Source organism: Aquarana catesbeiana, linkage group LG03, assembly GCF_042186555.1.
Source record: "Aquarana catesbeiana isolate 2022-GZ linkage group LG03, ASM4218655v1, whole genome shotgun sequence".
NCBI lineage: Eukaryota > Metazoa > Chordata > Amphibia > Anura > Ranidae > Aquarana > Aquarana catesbeiana.
The window spans coordinates 219,021,103-219,042,091 of NC_133326.1; the positions used below are offsets into that span (position 1 = coordinate 219,021,103).

Genomic DNA, 20,989 nt, shown 5'->3' on the forward strand with positions numbered 1-20,989 from the left:
CAGTTGAGATGCTGTATCATGACCTTACACAGGCCGTTCATGCTGAAAAACCCTCCAATGTGGCTGAATTAAAACAATTCTGCAAATAAGAGTGGGCCAAAATTGCTCCACAGCAATGTGAAAGACTCATTGCTAGTTATCGCAAATGCTTGATTGCAGTTGTTGCCACAACCACTTATTAGGTTTAGGGGCAATTACTTTTTCACATAAAGCCAGGCAGGTTTGGACAGCTTTTTAGCCTTAATAAATGAAACCACCATTTAAAAACTGCATTTTGTATTTACTTGGGTTGTCTTTCTGTAATAATAACATTTGTTTGATGAATCATTTAAGTGTGACAATTATGCAAAAAAAAAAAAAAAAAAATCAGAAAGTGGGCAAATACTTTTTCACACAACTGTATACAAAACCTGGTTTATTGAAATTCAAAACATTTCAACTTGGATCCCCAGTGTATAGTTACATTTCATTTAGGTTACCTAATTGATATTATTTTCATAACATGCTTTTTATATAAGATGTTTAAATGGCATTCATGGATATCTAAGCAGACATTTTGGAAGAATACTAGGAGTGAAGGTATTAAGCCTGAATTTGCTTAGCAGCAGCAGCAATGTTTTCTGTCCTTCAGCTGCTTTCATATGTGATAATCCCACATTTTCCTCCAGTGAAAGTTTACACAACAAATAGGCTGTGCCGAAATTAGGCATAAAAATCAACATTTCTGTACAGACATGGAACCATTTACATGTTGCATGGTTGTAATTGTTTTTTCAAATTGTACACACACTGTGCTAATAAAAATAAGAAATTTCCACTAAAATATTAATAAAGTGATATTGTGCTTAACATATACAAAATCTATTAATACTATACTATACGTTAATGTGCAATAAATTTCAATGAATGAATAAATAGGTAAAAGTGCTCCAATAAGCCTGTGTATTGTAAATATTTCACAAAGCTTGTGCAATTTTCAAACATTAATAGATAATTCAACACAGACATCCATGCGATTTAGTGTTGCATCCAAGCATATCAGTACTGCATCTATGCAATATGGTGTTAGTGCAATGTTCGAACAATAAAAAGTTAAAAAAAACAAAAAAACCCATCCATGCAATTTGGTGCTACATCCATGTGATTCTATGCAATTCAGTGCTGTGTTGCTGTGCAATGATCAAATTAACAGTCCACAGATCTTCCACAATCCATTCATGTGTTATGGTGAACAAAACTAAAGTGCTGTGCGCTCATACAAGTGCTCCCCCCCAGGTGATAGCCCCTCACCTTAGGGCGTGCGACCTTGCAATTAAGCTTGGTCAGAATGCGCCTTAGAACCTCTCTGGGTTCAATGTTATATGCAGGGTCCTGGATAGATTTGCTCTGGTGCCTCTGTTCCTCACAGCATTCCCGTTTGTACCTCAATATATCAACACAAAAAGGACTTCATGGTGCAGTATGTACTAAATTTATTAACCACTTCAGCCCCGAAAGGATTTACCCCCTTCCTGACCAGAGCACTTTTTACAATTTGGCACTGCGTCGCTTTAACTGCTAATTGCGCGGTCATGCAATGCTGTACCCAAACAAAATTTGCGTCCTTTTCTTCCCACAAATAGAGCTTTCTTTTGATGGTATTTGATCACCTCTGCGGTTTTTATTTTTTGCGCTATAAACGGAAAAAGACCGAAAATTTTGAAAAAAAATGATAATTTATACTTTTTGTTATAAAAAAAATCCAATAAACTCAATTTTAGTCATACATTTAGGCCAAAATGTATTCTGCCACATGTCTTTGGTAAAAAAAATGTCAATAAGCGTATATTTATTGGTTTGCGCAAAAGTTATAGCGTCTACAAACTAGGGTACATTTTCTGGAATTTACACAGCTTTTAATTTATGACTGCCTATGTCATTTCTTGAGGTGCTAAAATGGCAGGGCAGTACAACCCCCCCCCCAAATGACCCAATTTTGGAAAGTAGACACCCCAAGCAAATTGCTGAGAGGCTGATATATTGCTCACACAGGCCATGGGCATATGTGGAATTGCACCCCAAAAATACATTTAGCTGCATCTCCTGAGTATGGGAATACCACATGTGTGGGACTTTTTGGGAGCCTAGCCGCGTACGGGGCCCCGAAAACCAATCACCGCCGTCAGGATTTCTAAGGGTGTAAATTTTTGATTTCCTTCTTCACTGCCTATCACAGTTTCAGAGGCCATGGAATGCCCAGGTGGCACAAACCCCCCCCCCCAATGACCCCATTTTGGAAAGTAGACACCCCAAGCTATTTGCTGAGAGGCATGGTGAGTATTTTGCTGCTCTCATTTGTTTTTGAAAATGAAGAAAGACAAGAAAAAACATTTTTTTTTTCTTTTTTCAATTTTCAAAACTTTGTGACAAAAAGTGAGATCTACAAAATTCTCACTATACCTCTCAGCAAATAGCTTGGGGTGTCTACTTTCCAAAATGGGGTCATTTGGGGGGGGGGGGGGGTTTGTGCCACCTGGGCATTCCATGGCCTTCAAAACTGTGATAGGCAGTGAAGAGTCGAATCAAAAATTTACGCCCTTAGAAAGCCTGAAGGCGGTGCTTGGATTTCGGGGTCCCGTACGCGGCTAGGCTCCCAAAAAGTCTCACACATGTGGTATCCCCGTACTCAGAAGAAGCAACAGAATTTATTTTGGGGTGTAATTTCACATATTCCCATGGCATGTTTGAGCAATATATCATTTAGTGACAACTTTGTGCAAAAAAAAATTAATAAATAAATAAATTTGTCTCTTTCCTGCAACTTGTGTCACAATATAAAATATTCCATGGACTCGACATGCCTCTCAGCAAATAGCTTGGGGGGTCTACTTTCCAAAATGGGGTCATTTGGGGGAGTTTTGAACTGTCCTGGCATTTTATGCACAACATTTAGAAGCTTATGTCACACATCACCCACTCTTCTAACCACTTGAAGACAAAGCCCTTTCTGACACTTTTTGTTTACATGAAAAAATTATTTTTTTTTGCAATTACTTTGAACCCCCAAACATTATATATTTTTTTAAAGCAAATGCCCTACAGATTAAAATGGTGGGTGTTTCATTTTTTTTTTTTCACACAGTATTCGCGCAGCGATTTTTCAAACGCATTTTTTGGGGAAAAAACACACTTTTTTAAATTTTAATGCACTAAAACACTATATTGCCCAAATGTTTGATGAAATAAAAAGATGATCTTAGGCCGAGAACATGGATACCAAACATGACATGCTTTAACCACTTCCCTACCCGGCCATAGTAATATGACGTCCACAGATGGGATCTCCCATCCTGGGTGGACGTCATATGATGGCCTGGGCTTCCTGGTCGTCTAGGGGGCCCGCGCGCGCCCACCGCGTTGCTCTGGACCCGGTGCGTGTGCCCGGAGGCCGCGATGTCCGCCGGGCACCCGCGATTGCCCGTTAACCGGGCCGGACTGTGGATCTGTGTGTGTAAACACACAGATCCACATCCTGTCAGTTGAGAGGAGACCGATCTGTGTTCCCAGTACAGAGGAACACCGATCGGTCTCCTCCCCTTGTACGTCCCCTCCCCCTACAGTTAGAATCACTCCCTTAGGAAACATTTAACCCCTCGTCTCCCCCTAGCGGTTTACCCCTTCCCTGCCTGTCACATTTACACAGTAATCAATGCAATTTAATAGCATTGATCGCTGTATAAATGTGAATGGTCCCAAAAACTGTGTCAAAAGTGTCCGATGTGTCCGCCATAATGTCGCAGTCACGAAAAAAATCGCGATCGCCGCTGTTACTAGTAAAAAAAATAAATAAATAGTTTTTTTAAAAAAAATGCCATAAATCTATCCCGTATTTTGTAGACGCTATAACTTTTGCGCAAACCAATCAATATACGCTTATTGCGATTTTTTTTTTTTACCAAAAATATGTAGAAGAATACGTTTTGGCTGAAACTGAGGAAAAAATTTGATTTTTTTTTTTAAAATTGGGATATTTATTATAGCAACAAGTAAAAAATATTGTGTTTTTTTCAAAATTGTCGCTCTTCTTTTGTTTATAGCGCAAAAAATAAAAACTGCAGAGGTGATCAAATACCACCAAAAGAAAGCTCTATTTGTGGGGAAAAAAGGACGTCAATTTTGTTTGGGTATAACGTTGCAGGACCGCGCAATTGTCGTTTAAAGTGCGACAGCGCTGAAAACTAAAAATTGGTCTGGGAAGGAAGGGGGTGAAAATGCCCTGTATTGAACCGGTTAAAATTGCGCACAAACGTGCAGTGGCAACAAAATAAATACATTTTTAAAAGCCTTTAAAAGCCTTTACAGGTCACCACTTTAGTTTTACAGAGGAGGTCTACTGCTAAAATTACTTCCCTCGATCTGACCTTTGCGGTGATACCTCACATGCATGGTGCAATTGCTGTTTACATTTGACGCCAGACCGACACGTGCGTTCGCCTTAGCGTGAGAGCAGGGGGGGACAGGGGTGCTTTTTTTTTTTTAGTTTTACAGAGGAGGTCTACTGCTAAAATTACTGCCCTCGATCTGACCTTTGCGGTGATACCTCACATGCATGGTGCAATTGCTGTTTACATTTGACACCAGACCGAGGCGTGCGTTCGCCTTAGCTAGAGAGCAGGGGGGGACAGGGGTGTTTTTTTTTAAATATTTTTTTTTTATTTATTATTTTGTTGCTTTTTTATCTTATTTTTAAACTGTTCCTTTTCATTTTTTTTTTAAATCATTTTTATTGTTATCTCAGGGAATGTAAATATCCCCTATGATAGCAATAGGTAGTGACAGGTACTCTTTTTTGAAAAAATTGGGGTCTATTAGACCCTAGATCTCTCCTCTGCCCTCAAAGCATCTGACCACACCAAGATCGGTGTGATAAAATGCTTTCCCAATTTCCCAATGGCGCTGTTTACATCCGGCGAAATCTAAGTCATAAAATGCTCGTAGCTTCTGGTTTCTTAGGCCATAGAGATGTTTGGAGCCACTCTGGTCTCTGATCAGCTCTATGGTCAGCTGGCTGAATCACCGGCTGCATTCTCAGGTTCCCTGTTGAGACAGGAGAGCCAGAGAAAAACACGGAAGACGGTAGGGGGGGGGCATTCCCTCCCACTGCTTGTAAAAGCAGTCTAGAGGCTAATTAGCCACTAGGATTGCTTTTACATGAAAGCCGACCGCTGACTGAAAAGAATGATACCAAGATGATACCTATACCTGCAGGCATCATTCTGGTATAACCATTCAAAGTCGTGAATGGCGTACCTGAAGACAAAAAAATAGTTAACAATAAAGCACAGTAAACGGTAAAGTATAAAAAATTGCATACCTGAAAAGCAAACATGATAAAACATAATAACAATAAAACATTGCAGAATAGAATACAGTAAAAAAGAGCAGAACAATAGAGAGAGAATAGAGAAACTGTAAGGCCCCTTTCACACATGCGGACAGTATGTCCGTATTTCATCCATCCATTTTCGGATGAAATACGGACATACATGCATCCCTATGGGATAGTGGGTGTCAGCGGAGGTACATCCGCTAACACCCGATGTCGTCCGCCTCCGCTCTCGTCCGATTCTGCGGACGGAAGAAAATCCTATTTTTCTATCCGTCTGCAGAGCGGATCGGAGGAACACGGACAGACGGTCCGTGTTCCTCCGATCCCCCATAGGGGAGAGCGGAGATCTGACAGGGCGGTCCCTGCACAGTGTGCGGGTCACGCCCTGTCATCTGCCTGCTCAGCTGGGGAAAGCGGAGCGATCCCCGCTGAGCAGCGGATAAACACGGGGCGGATCAACACGGATCCGTCCCGTGTGAAAGGGGCCTAACTGGTTCCAGGTTCGGGTCTCTCAAAATGCGATGGCATCTTGGGAGACCCTGTGAAAGTGTGCCTAGTCTGTGCAATGCTGTACCCTACGCTAATACTCAACTAGTGCATGGTAGCGTTCAAAACATTCACCAATGCAAAGACCAGGATTGTCAGGACAGGGGGGAAAATAATAGCGGGTGTCACGCCTATATCCACGCTTGCTGCAGACACAACATCTTTTTTGGGGGGGTTCGTTGGGTAGGGGTACTCGGGAGGACATAAAGAAAATGCCTCTCATGCAGCCGACTGTATTTGGTTGGGGATGTGAATGGGGGAAGTACGGGCGCTGCAGAAGTGGTGGGTTCCCAATTAGGATTGGCGAATGCAGCAGGAAGGGCACTATGGGCACGACAGGCCTGTTTGTCTTCTTCTTGGTGGCAGCGGGACACTACTTGTGCTTGCCACCTCACCAGCTTGAACTGCACTTATGGGACTCGCCACGTCACCAAGCGTTACTGCAGTGCTGGTTTGACTACGACTGGGGTGTACTAGGCCGCTGGTGCTTGCCAGTTCACCAAAACGCTACCAAAAAAACTGTTAGCGATCGCAGGGATCAGGCCTGACTTTGCGAACGCTGCAGTTATGCGTTTAGTGTTTTGTGACAGTGATCGATCGATACTGCACTTGGGTGGGCTGGGCCGGGCGAAGGGGCAAAACGCAGGTGCTAGCAGGTATCTGGGCTGATCCCGCTAACACTGCGTTTTTGGGAACCCTAAACTGCTGGGGACGCCAGTATAGATTTGATCGGATCAGATATTGATCCGTTCAGATACTATACCACTAAGGGAGGTGTACGGTGCATGCGTGGGTGTTAGCGGTACTGGCACTAACCTGACGCTGCCTGGGGCTGGTGCTTGCCAGTTCACCAAAATGCTACCAAAAAAACTGTCAGGATCAGGCCTGACTCTGCGAACGCTGCAGTTATGCGTTTAGTGTTTTGTAAGTGTCAGTGATTGATCGATACTGCACATGGGTGGGCTGGGCTGGGCCGGGCGGAGGGGCAAAACGCAGGTGCTAGCAGGTATCTGGGCTGATCCCGCTAACACTGCGTCGCATATCACCGCCGGGCGATCAGGGGGCTAAACCTTTATTCGGTAATAAACGGCGGGTACCCTGACACTATAAAAAATAAACGAACTAACCAGCGTCACCAGTAACACTTATACAGTGATCAGTTGTGAAAGGGTTAACTAGGGGGCAATCAAGGGGTTAAAACATTTATTAGGTAGTATATGGGGGTCCCTGTCGCTATAAAACACTGACGGCGAACCTAAATATTTACCTCCCTAACTAGCGTCACCAGTGACACTAATACAGCGATCAGAAAAATGATCGCTTAGTGACACTGGGGGGGGGGTTAGGGGGGTACCCTAGACCTAAAGGGGGCTAACACTCACTGCCCTAACACACTAACTGTCACAAACTGACACCGTGCAGTAATCAGAAAAAAAACAAAAAAACAGTGACAGTCAGTGTGACGGGGGGGGGGGGTCGATCGGGGGGGGATCAGGGGGTAAAGGGGGATGTAAAGTGTGCCTGGCATGTTCTACTGTGATGTGTGTGTGTTGTGCACTCACATTACAGTCTTCTCTCCTCGGCGCCGGAACGGAAACTGCCGAGCCGAGGAGAGATGACATCATTTCCTCTGCCTCTGTGCACTACACAGAGGCAGGGGAAGATTCCGATTTGCTGGGAGCGATTGCGAGGGGGGGGGGTCACGAATGGATGGCCTCCCCTTCATCTCTGATCGCTGCCAGACCAAAGCCGACCGCCTTGGGCACCAGGGGGGGGGGTCCAATCGGACCCCCCACCCGCGGGAAGGCATTCACGTACCAGGTACGTGATTTTGCCTGCCCGTGCCATTCTGCCGACGTATATCGTCGTTAGGCGGTCGGCAAGTGGTTAAAATCATAAACAAATCCTGCAATGGGTACTCACAGTAACAAGGCGCTTAAGGGAGCAACACTAAAATAGCAGAGACGAACAGGCAACAGCGGCCGGTATGGGGTGGCGTGCTAATCTGTCCCAACAGGTTGTATGTATAACGTTCCGTCCTGTCCCCTGAGTAGTCTCAGGGGACAGGACGGAACGTTATACATACAACCTGTTGGGACAGATTAGCACGCCACCCCATACCGGCCACTGTTGCATGTTCGTCTCTCTTGTTTTAGTGTGGCTCCCTTAAGCGCCTTGTTACTGTGAGTACCCATTGCGGGATTTGTTTATAATTTTAATAAATTTAGTACATACTGCACCATGAAGTCCTTTTTGTGTTGATATATTGAGGTACAAACGGGACTGCTATGAGGAACAGAGGCACCAGTGCAAATCTCTCCAGGACCCTGCATCTAACATCGAACCCAGAGAGGTTCTAAGGCGCATTCTGACCAAGCTTAATTGCAAGGTCGCACGCCCTAAGGTGAGGGGCTATCACCTGGGGGGGAGCACTTGTATGAGCGCACAGCACTTTAGTTTGTGTTCACCATAACACATGAATGGATTGTGGAAGATCTGTGGACTGTTACTTTGATCATTGCACAGCAACACAGCACTGAATTGCATAGAATCACATGGATACAACACCAAATCGCATGGATGCGGTTTTTGTATTTTTTTAACTTTTTATTGTTCGAACATTGCACTAACACCATATTGCATAGATGCAGCACTGATATGCTTGGATGTAACACTAAATCGCATGGATGTCTGTGTTGAATTATCTATTAATGTTTGAAAATTGCACAAGCTTTGTTAAATATTTGCAATACACAGGCTTATTGGAGCACTTTTACCTATTTATTCATTCATTGAAATTTATTGCACATTAAGGTATAGTATAGTATTAATAGGTTTTGTATATGTTAAGCACAATATCACTTTATTAATATTTTATTTTTTATATTGATAAGCGCAGCCTGTGTACAATTTGGTTTAACTATTTTGCATGGTTATGAGACATGCGTAACTTTAGCAGCTGATCATTTGCAAAGATATCCTATTTTGGAGACCAGATTTGGTCAATTACCTGGAGGCTCACAGGACTACAAATTTGCATTCTGTGTAATTGTTTTTTAGTTAGTCTTTCACATATTGTATAGAATGTATTTTTGTATTGGGCAATAGTACTCCTTTAATTATACCGCCATAGTATATATTTCATCTGACTACAATTACAGTTTTCTTTCATTTACAGATAAACACATTAAAAAGGTCACAAAAATTCTGCAAGACAGTGGAGTCAATTTCACTGCAATTTACACTGCATTGAAACCTTCCAAAGTAAGTAAAATAAAACTGTATGTGTGGCAATGGAATGACAGTTACACTGCCAATATATCATGTCCTTTGGGCCCAATGCTAAATCGTCAAAGTTCACCTCACCGGCCTCCCAGCTATGTCCCGGTTGATTAAAGGTAGGCAATTGAGGTCAAAATATGGGTTTGAATTATGAAAGCATGGTTAAAAAAATGCCTGAGCTTCTGAACACACTGGGGCCAGCAAAATAACTCATTAAAGTGTTGAGGTGCCTGTCATGTTGATGGTAGGGTCTTCATGAACCCTGGTCATGTAAAAGCTAAAGACCTCCAGAAACCTTATTGAGGTTTCTACCATATAGCTTTTCTATAGAGTTATAGCAGTATATGTTGGGAACAGTTTCCTAAACGAGATCACAGCAATAAGCCTTTCCTGATAAATTCAGAGCAGCTGATGAGGTGAAGATGGATACCAGGAATTAGATGTATATTACAATCTTGTCTTTGCCAATATATTTTGATAATAAATTTACACTTTGGGATTTGTGAGAGGATGATATGATGTAGTATGCTTGTTGCAAATTACAGGGAGTCCTGTGACAGCTCAATATAGATCATTCAGTCATGGCACCATGATGTGCAGAACACCAGTGATTTACAACCCCACCTCAAGGGACATTAGATTGCAAGGGGCACATATTTATTGCTGCTGCGAAAACAGCACACTGCAATTTCTACTGACACTACAAATTACTATTGCGTGGAGAAATTCACTAACCACAAAAGGCACAAATAGCAGAAAAACCTTGTTAATGCTAGATACTGGCAACAACGTAGAAGTCTATTGAGACCAATTTAACAGTTTGTGATTGCTTTCTATGTAAGGCTAAATGTGTATGCTGAGTGTTTAACAAAAACTTTTAGTATTCAGAAAAATGAAGCTGGTCCATACAACCACTTGTAAATTTTGGAGTGTTTATTATACCGAAAAGTGTGCAAAGAGGCGCTGTCACCATGGACATTTAAGGCAAAGTAACAGCCTATAAAAAAGGGATCCCTTGACTAACCTATACTCACCTTGCTAGCATTCACCTGCTGCTCCTTCTCCTGTCCTAGCTTGTGATAATACCTTGTCTGTTGCTTGTGGTTGCTCTTGAGTATCTCTATTTTTATTTGAAAAGTCTGAACAACTTATGAAAAATCCTACAGGAATTCCCCTTGGCTAATACATCTGTGACACTGACAATGGATTTGGTGAAGATACTGTAAATAGAGGGAACACCTGCCCTTTTTTATTAGTAGAATCTGTGCAAACTTCCAAACAAATAATATCCTTGTCAAGTTAAGTGACCACAAGTTTTGTCTTTTTGCCAGAGGTGGGAAAGTGTTTTTTTTTCTTCTCATTCCCCCTGCATTGATGTTGTCATAAGGCTGTCATAAGGCTGTCCTGAGCTGTCAGTGTGCCTTTATTTTTACAAATACAAATTTCTTTACCAGTTATATTATTTTTTGCTTTAATAAGTGATAAATAAACTTAATTTAATTACTTGTTACTGTACTTTGGGATGGGACATTTGTGTTGAAGATCATTATGGGACTACTAAAAAAGAAAGAAGTTGTTTTCCTTCAGATTACCTCTCACCAACTGAAACTCCATGCAGCCTTGACTAAATACTCCAGGGAAGAAGGGAGTGGAGTCACTTATATGATTCATTAAGTTCTGTTTGTAGATTGGAACTCCATAAATAACCAACTGTGCAGCTAAAAATATAAAAGGAGAAAAGTCAGAACTTATAATTCTACCTGTTGTCTGAGAATTTAAAAATGAAATATACAAAAGCAATGTTTGATATACACCTTATTTAAAGAAATAATAAATTAAATAAGAATATACAGTATATGTAAAAACACTACAGTATATGCTCCTTTTAGGGATTTGATAAAAGGCAAATATCCTTAAAGCATTACTAAACCCACAACAGTAAAATCAGTCTATATACAGGTGATACGCAAAAAATTAGAATATCCTGTAAAAGTTCATTTATTTCACTAATGCAACTGAAAAGGTGAAACTAATATATGAGATAGACTCATTACATGCAAAGCAAGATAGTTCAAGCCGTGATTTGTCACAGTTGTGATGATTATGGCTTACAGCTCATGAAAACCACAAATCCACAATCTCAGACAATTAGAATATTACATCCAATCAATAAAACAAGGATTATACATAGAACAATATCGGACCTCTGTAAAGCATAAGCATGCATATGTACTCAGTACTTGGTTTGGGCCCCTTTTGCAGCAATTACTGCCTCAATGCGGCATGGCATGGAAGCTATCAACCTGTGGCACTGCTGAGGTGTTATGGAAGAACAGGATGCTTCAATAGCGGCCTTCAGCTCTTCTGCATTGTTCGGTCTCATGTCTCTCATCTTTCTCTTGGCAATGCCCCATAGATTCTCTATGGGGTTCAAGTCAGGTGAGTTTGCTGGCCAATCAAGCACAGTAATCCCACGGTCATTGAACTAAGTTTCGGTGCTTTTGGCAGTGTGGGCAGGTGCCAAGTCCTGCTGGAAAATGAAGTCAGCATCCCCATAGAGCTCATCTGCGGAAGGAAGCATGAAGTGCTCCAAAATCTCCTGGTAGACGGCTGCGTTGACCCTGGACTTAATGAAGCACAGTGGACAAACACCAGCAGATGACATGGCTCCCCAAATTAACACAGACTGTGGAAACTTCACACTGGACTTCAAGCATCTTGCAGTGTGTGCCTCTCCATTCTTCCTCCATACTCTGGGTCCTTGGTTTCCAAATGAGATGCAAAATTTTCTCTCATCAGAAAAGAGGACTTTGGATCACTGAGCAACAGACCAGGTCTGTTTTTCTTTAGCCCAGGTAAGATGCTTCTGAAATTGTTTGTTGTTCAGGAGTGGCTTGAATATAGGAATACGACATTTAAAGCCCATGTCCAGGATCCGTCTGTGTGTGGTGGCTCTTGATGCACTGATTCCAGCCTCAGTCCACTCCTTGTGAAAGTCCCCAGCACTTTTGAATGGCCTTTTCCTGACAATCCTCTCCAGGCTGTGGTCATCCCTGCTGCTTGTGCATCTTTTTCTTCCACACTTTTCCCTTCCACATAACTTTCTATTAATGTGCTTTGATACAGCACTTTGGGAACATCCAACTTCTTTTGCAATTACCTTTTGAGGCTTTCCCTCCTTATGGAGGGTGTCAATGATGGTTTTCTGCACAACTGTCAGGTCAGCAGTCTTTCCCATGATTGCGATTCCTACTGAACCAGACTGAGAGACCATTTAAAGGCTCAGGAACCCTTTGTAGGTGTTATGGCTTAATTAGCTGATTAGAGTGGGACACTTTGAGCCTAGAAAATTGCACCTTTTCACAATATTTCTAATTTTCTGAGATTGTGGATTTGGGGTTTTCATGAGCTGTAAGCCATAATCATCATAATTATGACAAATCACGGCTTGAACTATCTTGCTTCGCATGTAATGAGTCTATCTCATATATTAGTTTCACCTTTTAAGTTGCATTAGTGAAATAAATGAACTTTTGCACGATATTCTAATTTTTCGAGTATCACATGTATGCAGTAAAGCATGCTTGTTATACTCACTGTGGAAGGTGTTAATCCTCTGCATTGTGCAAAAAGTCTGTTTGATCCTGTCTTGTCTGATTCTCCCCTTCTTCCACTGTCCCCAATCCATCTGCTGATAGTACAGAGCCTTGGGGGCACTCTGCACATGCTCAGTTTGCTGTGTATTGCTAGAGAGTTTAAAAAAGGAGGGGGAATTAATGCGCAAAACCACACTCACTCACAGATAAATTAAAGGATGTGAGAAGCCGTCAACATATAGAAGTGTTCCCACACAGAAAGAAATAATGTATATAAGAGGTATGTGGCGCTAACTAAAATAATAAGCAAAAACAAGTGAAAAAAAAAATATACATATAGATATATATTTCTATATATAGATATATATAGATATATATATACACACTGACAGCCACTAACAGGGATGTGCCGTGGCCAATGTGTTAATGTGTTAACACATAGATGTGACAAATCTTCAATAAAACGTTATATATATTTTTCACTTGTTTTTGCTTGTTATTTTAGTTAGCGCCACATACCTCATATACATTATTGCTAGAGAGTTGTTTTTTTTTTTTTTTTTTGTGAGGGTACATGTGATCAGCAAAGGGAAAAGCACTGTCCAGACAGAGGGTCAGGAGTCCTGCAGCCTCATAGGACAGTTAGAGGAGAATAAAAACTCCTTCTACAAGCTTTAACAGGTGCTAAGCTGGACACTTGGGATGATTTACTCAAACTGGAGAGTGCAAAATATGGTACAGCTGTGCCTGGTAGCCAATCAGCTTCTAACTTCACCTTGTTCAATTAAGCTTTCGCAAAAAAAAAAAAAAAAAAACAGAAGTTGATTTGTTTTTTGCAGATCTGCACCAGGTTTTGCACTCCCCAGTTTTAGTAAATCAACCCCACTGCTATAAGTCACAAAACTGATATATATAGTGGAAGAGAAAATGTATTTATCAGTTTATATTTGCCAAAATAATTGCATTTCCATGTTTTGTGTACTGTGGGACACCAGATATAGCGAATGCAGGGCCCTGAGTTTAGTAATACGTTGAGTTAGAATTTTAATCTAGTTATCATACAATGCATTTAATTAGGTTATATGTGAATTACATTGTATTTGTGGTACAATTTCAGTGCCTCATATGTTTTGAAAGGACAGTGGCAGCAACCCAGGAAATGTTCTGAAGGTTTTATAGAGAGGTTGCTGGCTGCTCTAATATTGTAAGATATACTGCACTCGTTGCAGAGGTTGTGAAGGTGCTAAATAGACTTATAACTGCTCAGTTCACTTAAATTCATTTCAGAACAAGAGTCATAATTGCTAATGATGGCTTGTGTGTATTCAGAGGTAAAGTATTAGCAGTGGCGGCTGGTGAAGTTTTAGGATGGGGGGGCGCCAGACCCCGCCCTTCCTTTTTGACCCCTCCCACTTGGGAAAAATGGGCGTGGTTTCAGCGAAATAGTGGGCGTGGCTCTAAGGTGGAGTGGTTAGCGTCTGAGATGAACGAGAGATGGAGGGACAGATCCTTCACAACAATAGAAATGTGTATTCTAGAAAGTTTAACAATCAGCAGATAAAGATATTCCAAACACCTGGTGTTAGCACTTCAATCATCCTGGCACCATGATTATTATGGTGTCAGGATGATTGAAGCGCATTATTTCTATCATTACATTGTAATATAAAATGAAATCATTCAACTCACCATAATGCAGAATCAGTGGGAGCCCCAAGTGTGTCACCTGACACGTCGCTTGCCACCAGATGCCATTAGGTGTCCCCAGCGGAGTCTGTTCTTACATGCAGCCTGTGTCTCACAAAATGCAGCCTGTGTCACACCAAATGCAGCCTCCTGTATTCCCCAAATGCAGCCTCCTGTATTCCCCAAATGCAGCCTGTGTCCCCCAAATGCAGCCTCCTGTGTCCCCCAAATGCAGACTTCTGTGTCCCCCAAATGCATCATGTGTCCCCTAAATGCAGCCTCCTGTGTCCCCCAAATGCAGCCGCATGTGTCCCCCAAATGCAGCCTCCTGTGTCCCCTAAATGCAGCCTGTGTCCCCCAAATGCAGCCTCCTGTGTCCCCCAAATGCAGCCTCCTGTGTTCCCCAAATGCAGCCACATGTGTCCCCCAAATGTAGCATCCTGTGTCCCCCAAATGCAGCCTCCTGTGTCCTCCAAATGCAGCATGTGTCCCTTAAATGCAGCCTCCTGTGTCCCCCAAATGCAGCATGTGTCCCTCAAATACTGCCTCCTGTTTCCCACAAATGCAGCCGCATGTGTCCCCCAAATGCAGCCGCTTGTGTCCCCCAAATGCAGTTGCCTGTGTCCCCCAAATGCAGCCTTCTGTGTCCCCCAAATGCAGCCTTCTGTGTCCTCCAAATGCAGCCTCCTGTGTCCCCCAAATGCAGCCGCATGTGTCCCCCAAATGCAGCCTCCTGTGTCCCCCAAATGCAGCCTCCTGTGTCCCCCAAATGCAGCCTCCTGTGTTCCCCAAATGCAGCCACATGTGTCCCCAAATGTAGCCTCCTGTGTCCCCCAAATGCAGCCACATGTGTCCCCAAATGCAGCCTCCTGTGTCCCCCAAATGCAGCCTCCTGTGTCCCCCAAATGCAGCATGTGTCCCTTAAATGCAGCCTCCTGTGTCCCCCAAATGCAGCATGTGTCCCTCAAATACTGCCTCCTGTTTCCCACAAATGCAGCCGCATGTGTCCCCCAAATGCAGCCGCCTGTGTCCTCCAAATGCAGCCTCCCGTGTCCCCCAAATGCAGCATGTGTCCCTTAAATGCAGCCTCCTGTGTCCCTCAAATGTAGCCTCCTGTGTCCCCCAAATGCAGCATGTGTCCCCAAAATGCAGCCTCCTATGTCCCCCAAATACAGCCTCCTGTGTCCCTCAAATGCAGCATGTGTCCCTTAAATGCAGCCTCCTGTGTCCCCCAAATGCAGCACGTGTCCCTCAAATGCAGCCTCCTGTGTCCCCCAAATGCAGCCTCCTGTGTCCCCCAAATGCAGCTGCCTGTGTCCCCCAAATGGAGCCTTCTGTGTCCCCCAAATGCAGCCGCCTGTGTCCCCCAAATGCAGCCTCCTGTGTCCCCCAAATGCAGCCTCCTGTGTCCCCCAAATGCAGCCTCCTGTGTTCCCCAAATGCAGCCACATGTGTCCCCCAAATGTAGCATCCTGTGTCCCCCAAATGCAGCCTCCTGTGTCCTCCAAATGCAGCATGTGTCCCTTAAATGCAGCCTCCTGTGTCCCCCAAATGCAGCATGTGTCCCTCAAATACTGCCTCCTGTTTCCCACAAATGCAGCCGCATGTGTCCCCCAAATGCAGCCGCTTGTGTCCCCCAAATGCAGTTGCCTGTGTCCCCCAAATGCAGCCTTCTGTGTCCCCCAAATGCAGCCTTCTGTGTCCTCCAAATGCAGCCTCCTGTGTCCCCCAAATGCAGCCGCATGTGTCCCCCAAATGCAGCCTCCTGTGTCCCCCAAATGCAGCCTCCTGTGTCCCCCAAATGCAGCCTCCTGTGTTCCCCAAATGCAGCCACATGTGTCCCCAAATGTAGCCTCCTGTGTCCCCCAAATGCAGCCACATGTGTCCCCAAATGCAGCCTCCTGTGTCCCCCAAATGCAGCCTCCTGTGTCCCCCAAATGCAGCATGTGTCCCTTAAATGCAGCCTCCTGTGTCCCCCAAATGCAGCATGTGTCCCTCAAATACTGCCTCCTGTTTCCCACAAATGCAGCCGCATGTGTCCCCCAAATGCAGCCGCCTGTGTCCTCCAAATGCAGCCTCCCGTGTCCCCCAAATGCAGCATGTGTCCCTTAAATGCAGCCTCCTGTGTCCCTCAAATGTAGCCTCCTGTGTCCCCCAAATGCAGCATGTGTCCCCAAAATGCAGCCTCCTATGTCCCCCAAATACAGCCTCCTGTGTCCCTCAAATGCAGCATGTGTCCCTTAAATGCAGCCTCCTGTGTCCCCCAAATGCAGCACGTGTCCCTCAAATGCAGCCTCCTGTGTCCCCCAAATGCAGCCTCCTGTGTCCCCCAAATGCAGCTGCCTGTGTCCCCCAAATGGAGCCTTCTGTGTCCCCCAAATGCAGCCGCCTGTGTCCCCCAAATGCAGCCTCCTGTGTCCCCCAAATGCAGCCTCACGTGTCCCTTAAATGCAGCCTCCTGTGTCCCCCAAATGCAGCCTCCTGTGTCCCCCAAATGCAGCCTCCTGTGTCCCCCAAATGCAGCCTCCTATGTCCCCCAAATGCAGCCTCCTGTGTCTCCCAAATGCAGCCTTGCCTGTGTCACATCAAACCCTCCCCAGGAGCACAGCGGTACTACTTACCTTGCTGTGTGGTGTCCTCTCCTGTCCTGCGGTGTCCTGTTCCACAGCGGCGATGGAGAGGTCCGTCTGTTCCTCTCATAGTACTTCCTGTTTCCTTTCTCCAGGGCGCAATGGGAGAATGAAAAGTGACATCAAACTGAGATGTCAATAAAAATACAGCCTCCTGTGTCCCTCAAATGCAGCATGTGTCCCTTAAATGCAGCCTCTTGTGTCCCCCAAATGCAGCATGTGTCCCTCAAATGCAGCCTCCTGTGTCCCCCAAATGCAGCCTCCTGTGTCCCCCAAATGCAGCTGCCTGTGTCCCCCAAATGCAGCCTTCTGTGTCCCCCAAATGCAGCCTTCTGTGTCCCCCAAATGCAGCCTCCTGTGTCCCTTAAATGCAGCATCCTGTGTCCCTTAAATGCAGCCTCCTGTGTCCCTCAAATGCAGCCTCCTGTGTCCCTCAAATGCAGCCTCCTGTGTCCCCCAAATGCAGCCTCATGTGTCCCTTAAATGCAGCATGTGTCCCTTAAATGCAGCCTCCTGTGTCCCCCAAATGCAGTCTCCTATGTCCCCCAAATGCAGCCTCCTGTGTCTCCCAAATGCAGCCTTGCCTGTGTCATATCAAACCCTCCCCGGAAGCACAGCGGTACTACTTACCTTGCTGTGTGGTGTCCTCTCCTGTCCTGCGGTGTCCTGTTCCACAGTGGCGATGGAGAGGTCCGTCTGTTCCTCTCATAGTACTTCCTGTTTCCTTTCTCCTGGGCGCAATGGGAGAATGAAAAGTGACATCAAACTTAGATGTCAATAAAACCGCCCGGCCATAGTAATATATTACGACAAGCGCCGGGCGGAAGCTACTCGGCGGTTCGGAAAGCGCCGCAAGGCGGGCTAAACGCCCGCAAATGAAGCGCCACGTCTGCTATCTTGTGATTGCATAGACATGGCGCTTCCCATACGTGCACTGTGTCTGGTGTCGCACTGTGTCCGAGCACAGTGCACTTATGGCCCTCTTTTTGTATTTTTTTTTTAAAGGGCCAGTATTGAAAAAAAAATTTTTTTTGACTGCCTGGGGGGGGGGGGGGGGGGGGGCTGGCATGCACCCCTTAAGGACGGGTCGCCACTGAGTATTAGCTAACATGCACATCCATTACCCAATTTTTCCAGCATGGGGATCCTGGCACAGGTATCTTTTAGTGGAGGGTAGACTATACAGGAGAGGGGATTATGAAAGGGTTGATATCACATTAGGAAAGGTACGTGCAGGGCTACAGGGAGGCTTAGTATTAGGTTACAGGAGTTGTTACTACAAGGGTTAGTGTTAGATTACAGGAAGGCTTGGGGGAATGCATCACTTCCAGTACCAGGACATCTCTGCCAAAAAAATGACAGCAAGCTGGCAATGATGTAATGTATCATAGAGGTATGCTGTTACAGTGTTTGTTCGCATCATATCTGTTTTAGCAGTAGAGAAGAGCAGTAAACTTTCTATTATAACTAGGGATGAGGCTTGGGTTTACTGTTATCATGGGTTTGAGGCAAATCCTGTGGGTTTGAGATTCACAGTCCAACAGATTTTATGTGGAAACTGGCTTGGGTGAATTTCTTTTAAACCATGGCCTTCAAACTATGGCCAACAGGTTTAGAAGGGCCAATAAGAGGCCTTTTGGCTAAGCGGGGCCTTATACTTTTAAAGGTAGGGGGGCACAGAGCAGCCATATTGTCACTGAATTTGAAACTATTATAGGGAAAGCATACAAAAATCTGACAAACAGCATAGAACCCAGCACAAAATGTTGGCAATCAACCCCAGGGCTGCTTTTTGTTCTTATTATGGTGGCTCTTTTATCCTTCATTTAATTTTTGTACACACGGGCCAAATGTCAGGAGACATCTGCCAGTTAAAAAAACATTCAGCCCGTGTGTTTGGCATCCTGTCTGACAGAAGCCGGCTGTTTGGCTGGCTTCTGTCGGACAATCGTGCTGGAAAACCAGCAGTTGACTGACTTCTGATCAGCGCTCTCAGCCAAGAGAGCGCTGATTGGAGTGTTCTGACAGGGGGGCATCCCTCTGTCAGAACACAACAGCCCAGCAGGACAGTTCGCTGTATTAACTTTGCATAGTTAGTACAGCGGCTCCGACCACAGCTGACAGTTTTTTTTTGTTCAACTCATAGTGTGTACCAAGTTTTAGGGTAATTTGTAGCTGTTGTCATGTTAATGGCAAACTTCTTTTTTTTTTGCTGCAAGGTTTACCTTAAAAAAATGGGGAATGGGGGTATTTTGGGTTTTTTATTTATTTTGGGGGTATATTTTTTATTTCATGTTAATAGGGCCATTATTGTAGTATAAACTGCCTTTTGTTTTGCTGCAAGGCTTCCTTTTAAAAAAAGCTTTCGTTTCAAGAATGGTGGTTTAGGATTTTTTATTTCTTTTGTGTGTTTTTTGCTTTCATATTATGTTTGATTTATGGCCGAGCATTCACTTGTTCTTGGGGCTTTCTTTTTTTCACAGCATGTGGCTGCATCATTTTAAAGGAGAAAAAGTGTAAAACAGAGTGTACCTAAATCACCTCACATTATATCACTCAAATTTACTGCAGTGCTCTATCCTTTTTAAAAGTTAGGCATACACCAGTTAGGCATACCAGATAGAATTTGGTAAGAGACGGGGCAGTTCTGCATCAGTGAGAACAGGGACAATCCCAACAAAGTCATGTGCCACTGCCCACTGCCATTTGGGTTATTTAATGTGAATTTAAGGGTGTCCTGGTAAAAAAAAAGCATCAATTATTTAAATTGCCTTTAAGCTTTGTTATGGAACAGAATGATTATCATGGACAGGATCAGGAACACCATATTGTGACATCACATATTTTGGATGTGTAATTGATTTTTTAATCTGATTCATTTTAACTTGAAAAAAAAGACTTTAAGTTAGTTTTGGCTGTGACACCTGACTGTTTTTGTTAAGCAATAGGCCTGAACTGAATGATGGAAGTAGCAGTCTTCGCATTGTCTTAAGTTAAATAAAATGTCAAAACAGAGTGCTCAAAAACAATTCAAAATCGCATCCCAACATTCCCTGAAGCTCCTCCCTTCCATACATCCCCACGCATGCAATTTGGTAGATATTGGCTAGCATCAGGGCAGTATGCAAGCACTTGAATATGCAGCAAATAGAAAGAGACAATACTGGTTTTATCTGGCGGTAAAAATTCAAGTGTATTATCTGAGAGACAATAGCCACATCTATTGTCCTTTACCTGTAGAGTATGCAAGCAGCCTGGTTAGGCCAAAATATAAGAAGGAAAATGAGGTAGGTTTTATCCTGCAATAGACAGTGTAATATCTGAGACACAATAGCCACAAATGTTCTTCAGTGGCTGGACAGTGTGTAAGTAGCTTGGCTAGGCCATAAAATTATAGGGAGAGACAAAGCAAGCTTTATCTTGCAATAAACATTAGAGTGTTGAGGTTATGAGTAAGTACTAGTCACAAAGTGAAACGCATCAACTTTTACTGTACTCCGCACTGTCTGTGATGTCTTTTGCATGAAGGATCTATAAAGGTAAAGTGTTGCAGGGAATTCTGGATTTTTTTTGATTGTGTATCTGCAGTTGAGCTGTGCTAGCACCTTCACCTAAACCCTGGCTATGCTGTGGATGGATGGCTGATGTGCTCACCTGGTGCGGCTTTTTCTTCATTAAGCATTAGAGTGTATTATCTAATAGACAATATCCACAAATATTTTAAGTGCTAGCAAGACTAAGCTGCAAACTTTAAGAATCAACGATGGACTTAACCTGCAGCAAACAGTAGAAATGTTCAGAGCAGTGGGATAGGCAGAAAACCATTGAGAAACAAAGGAGGATTTACTCTGCAGCAAATATGTCATGTTTGGCAGCTGAGG

At 43.8% G+C, this 20,989-nt stretch overlaps 1 protein-coding gene across 1 annotated transcript in view; it reads left to right on the forward strand.

The window, feature by feature from the left end:
- LOC141131941 (V-type proton ATPase subunit S1-like) overlaps positions 1 to 20,989 on the forward strand; it is a 151,239-nt gene that overhangs the window by 55,254 nt on the left and 74,996 nt on the right. Inside the window, exon 6 of the mRNA XM_073619786.1 lies at positions 9,093 to 9,178. Within this exon, the coding sequence (XP_073475887.1) occupies positions 9,093 to 9,178 (86 nt within the window). The remainder of the gene's footprint in view (positions 1 to 9,092; positions 9,179 to 20,989) is intronic.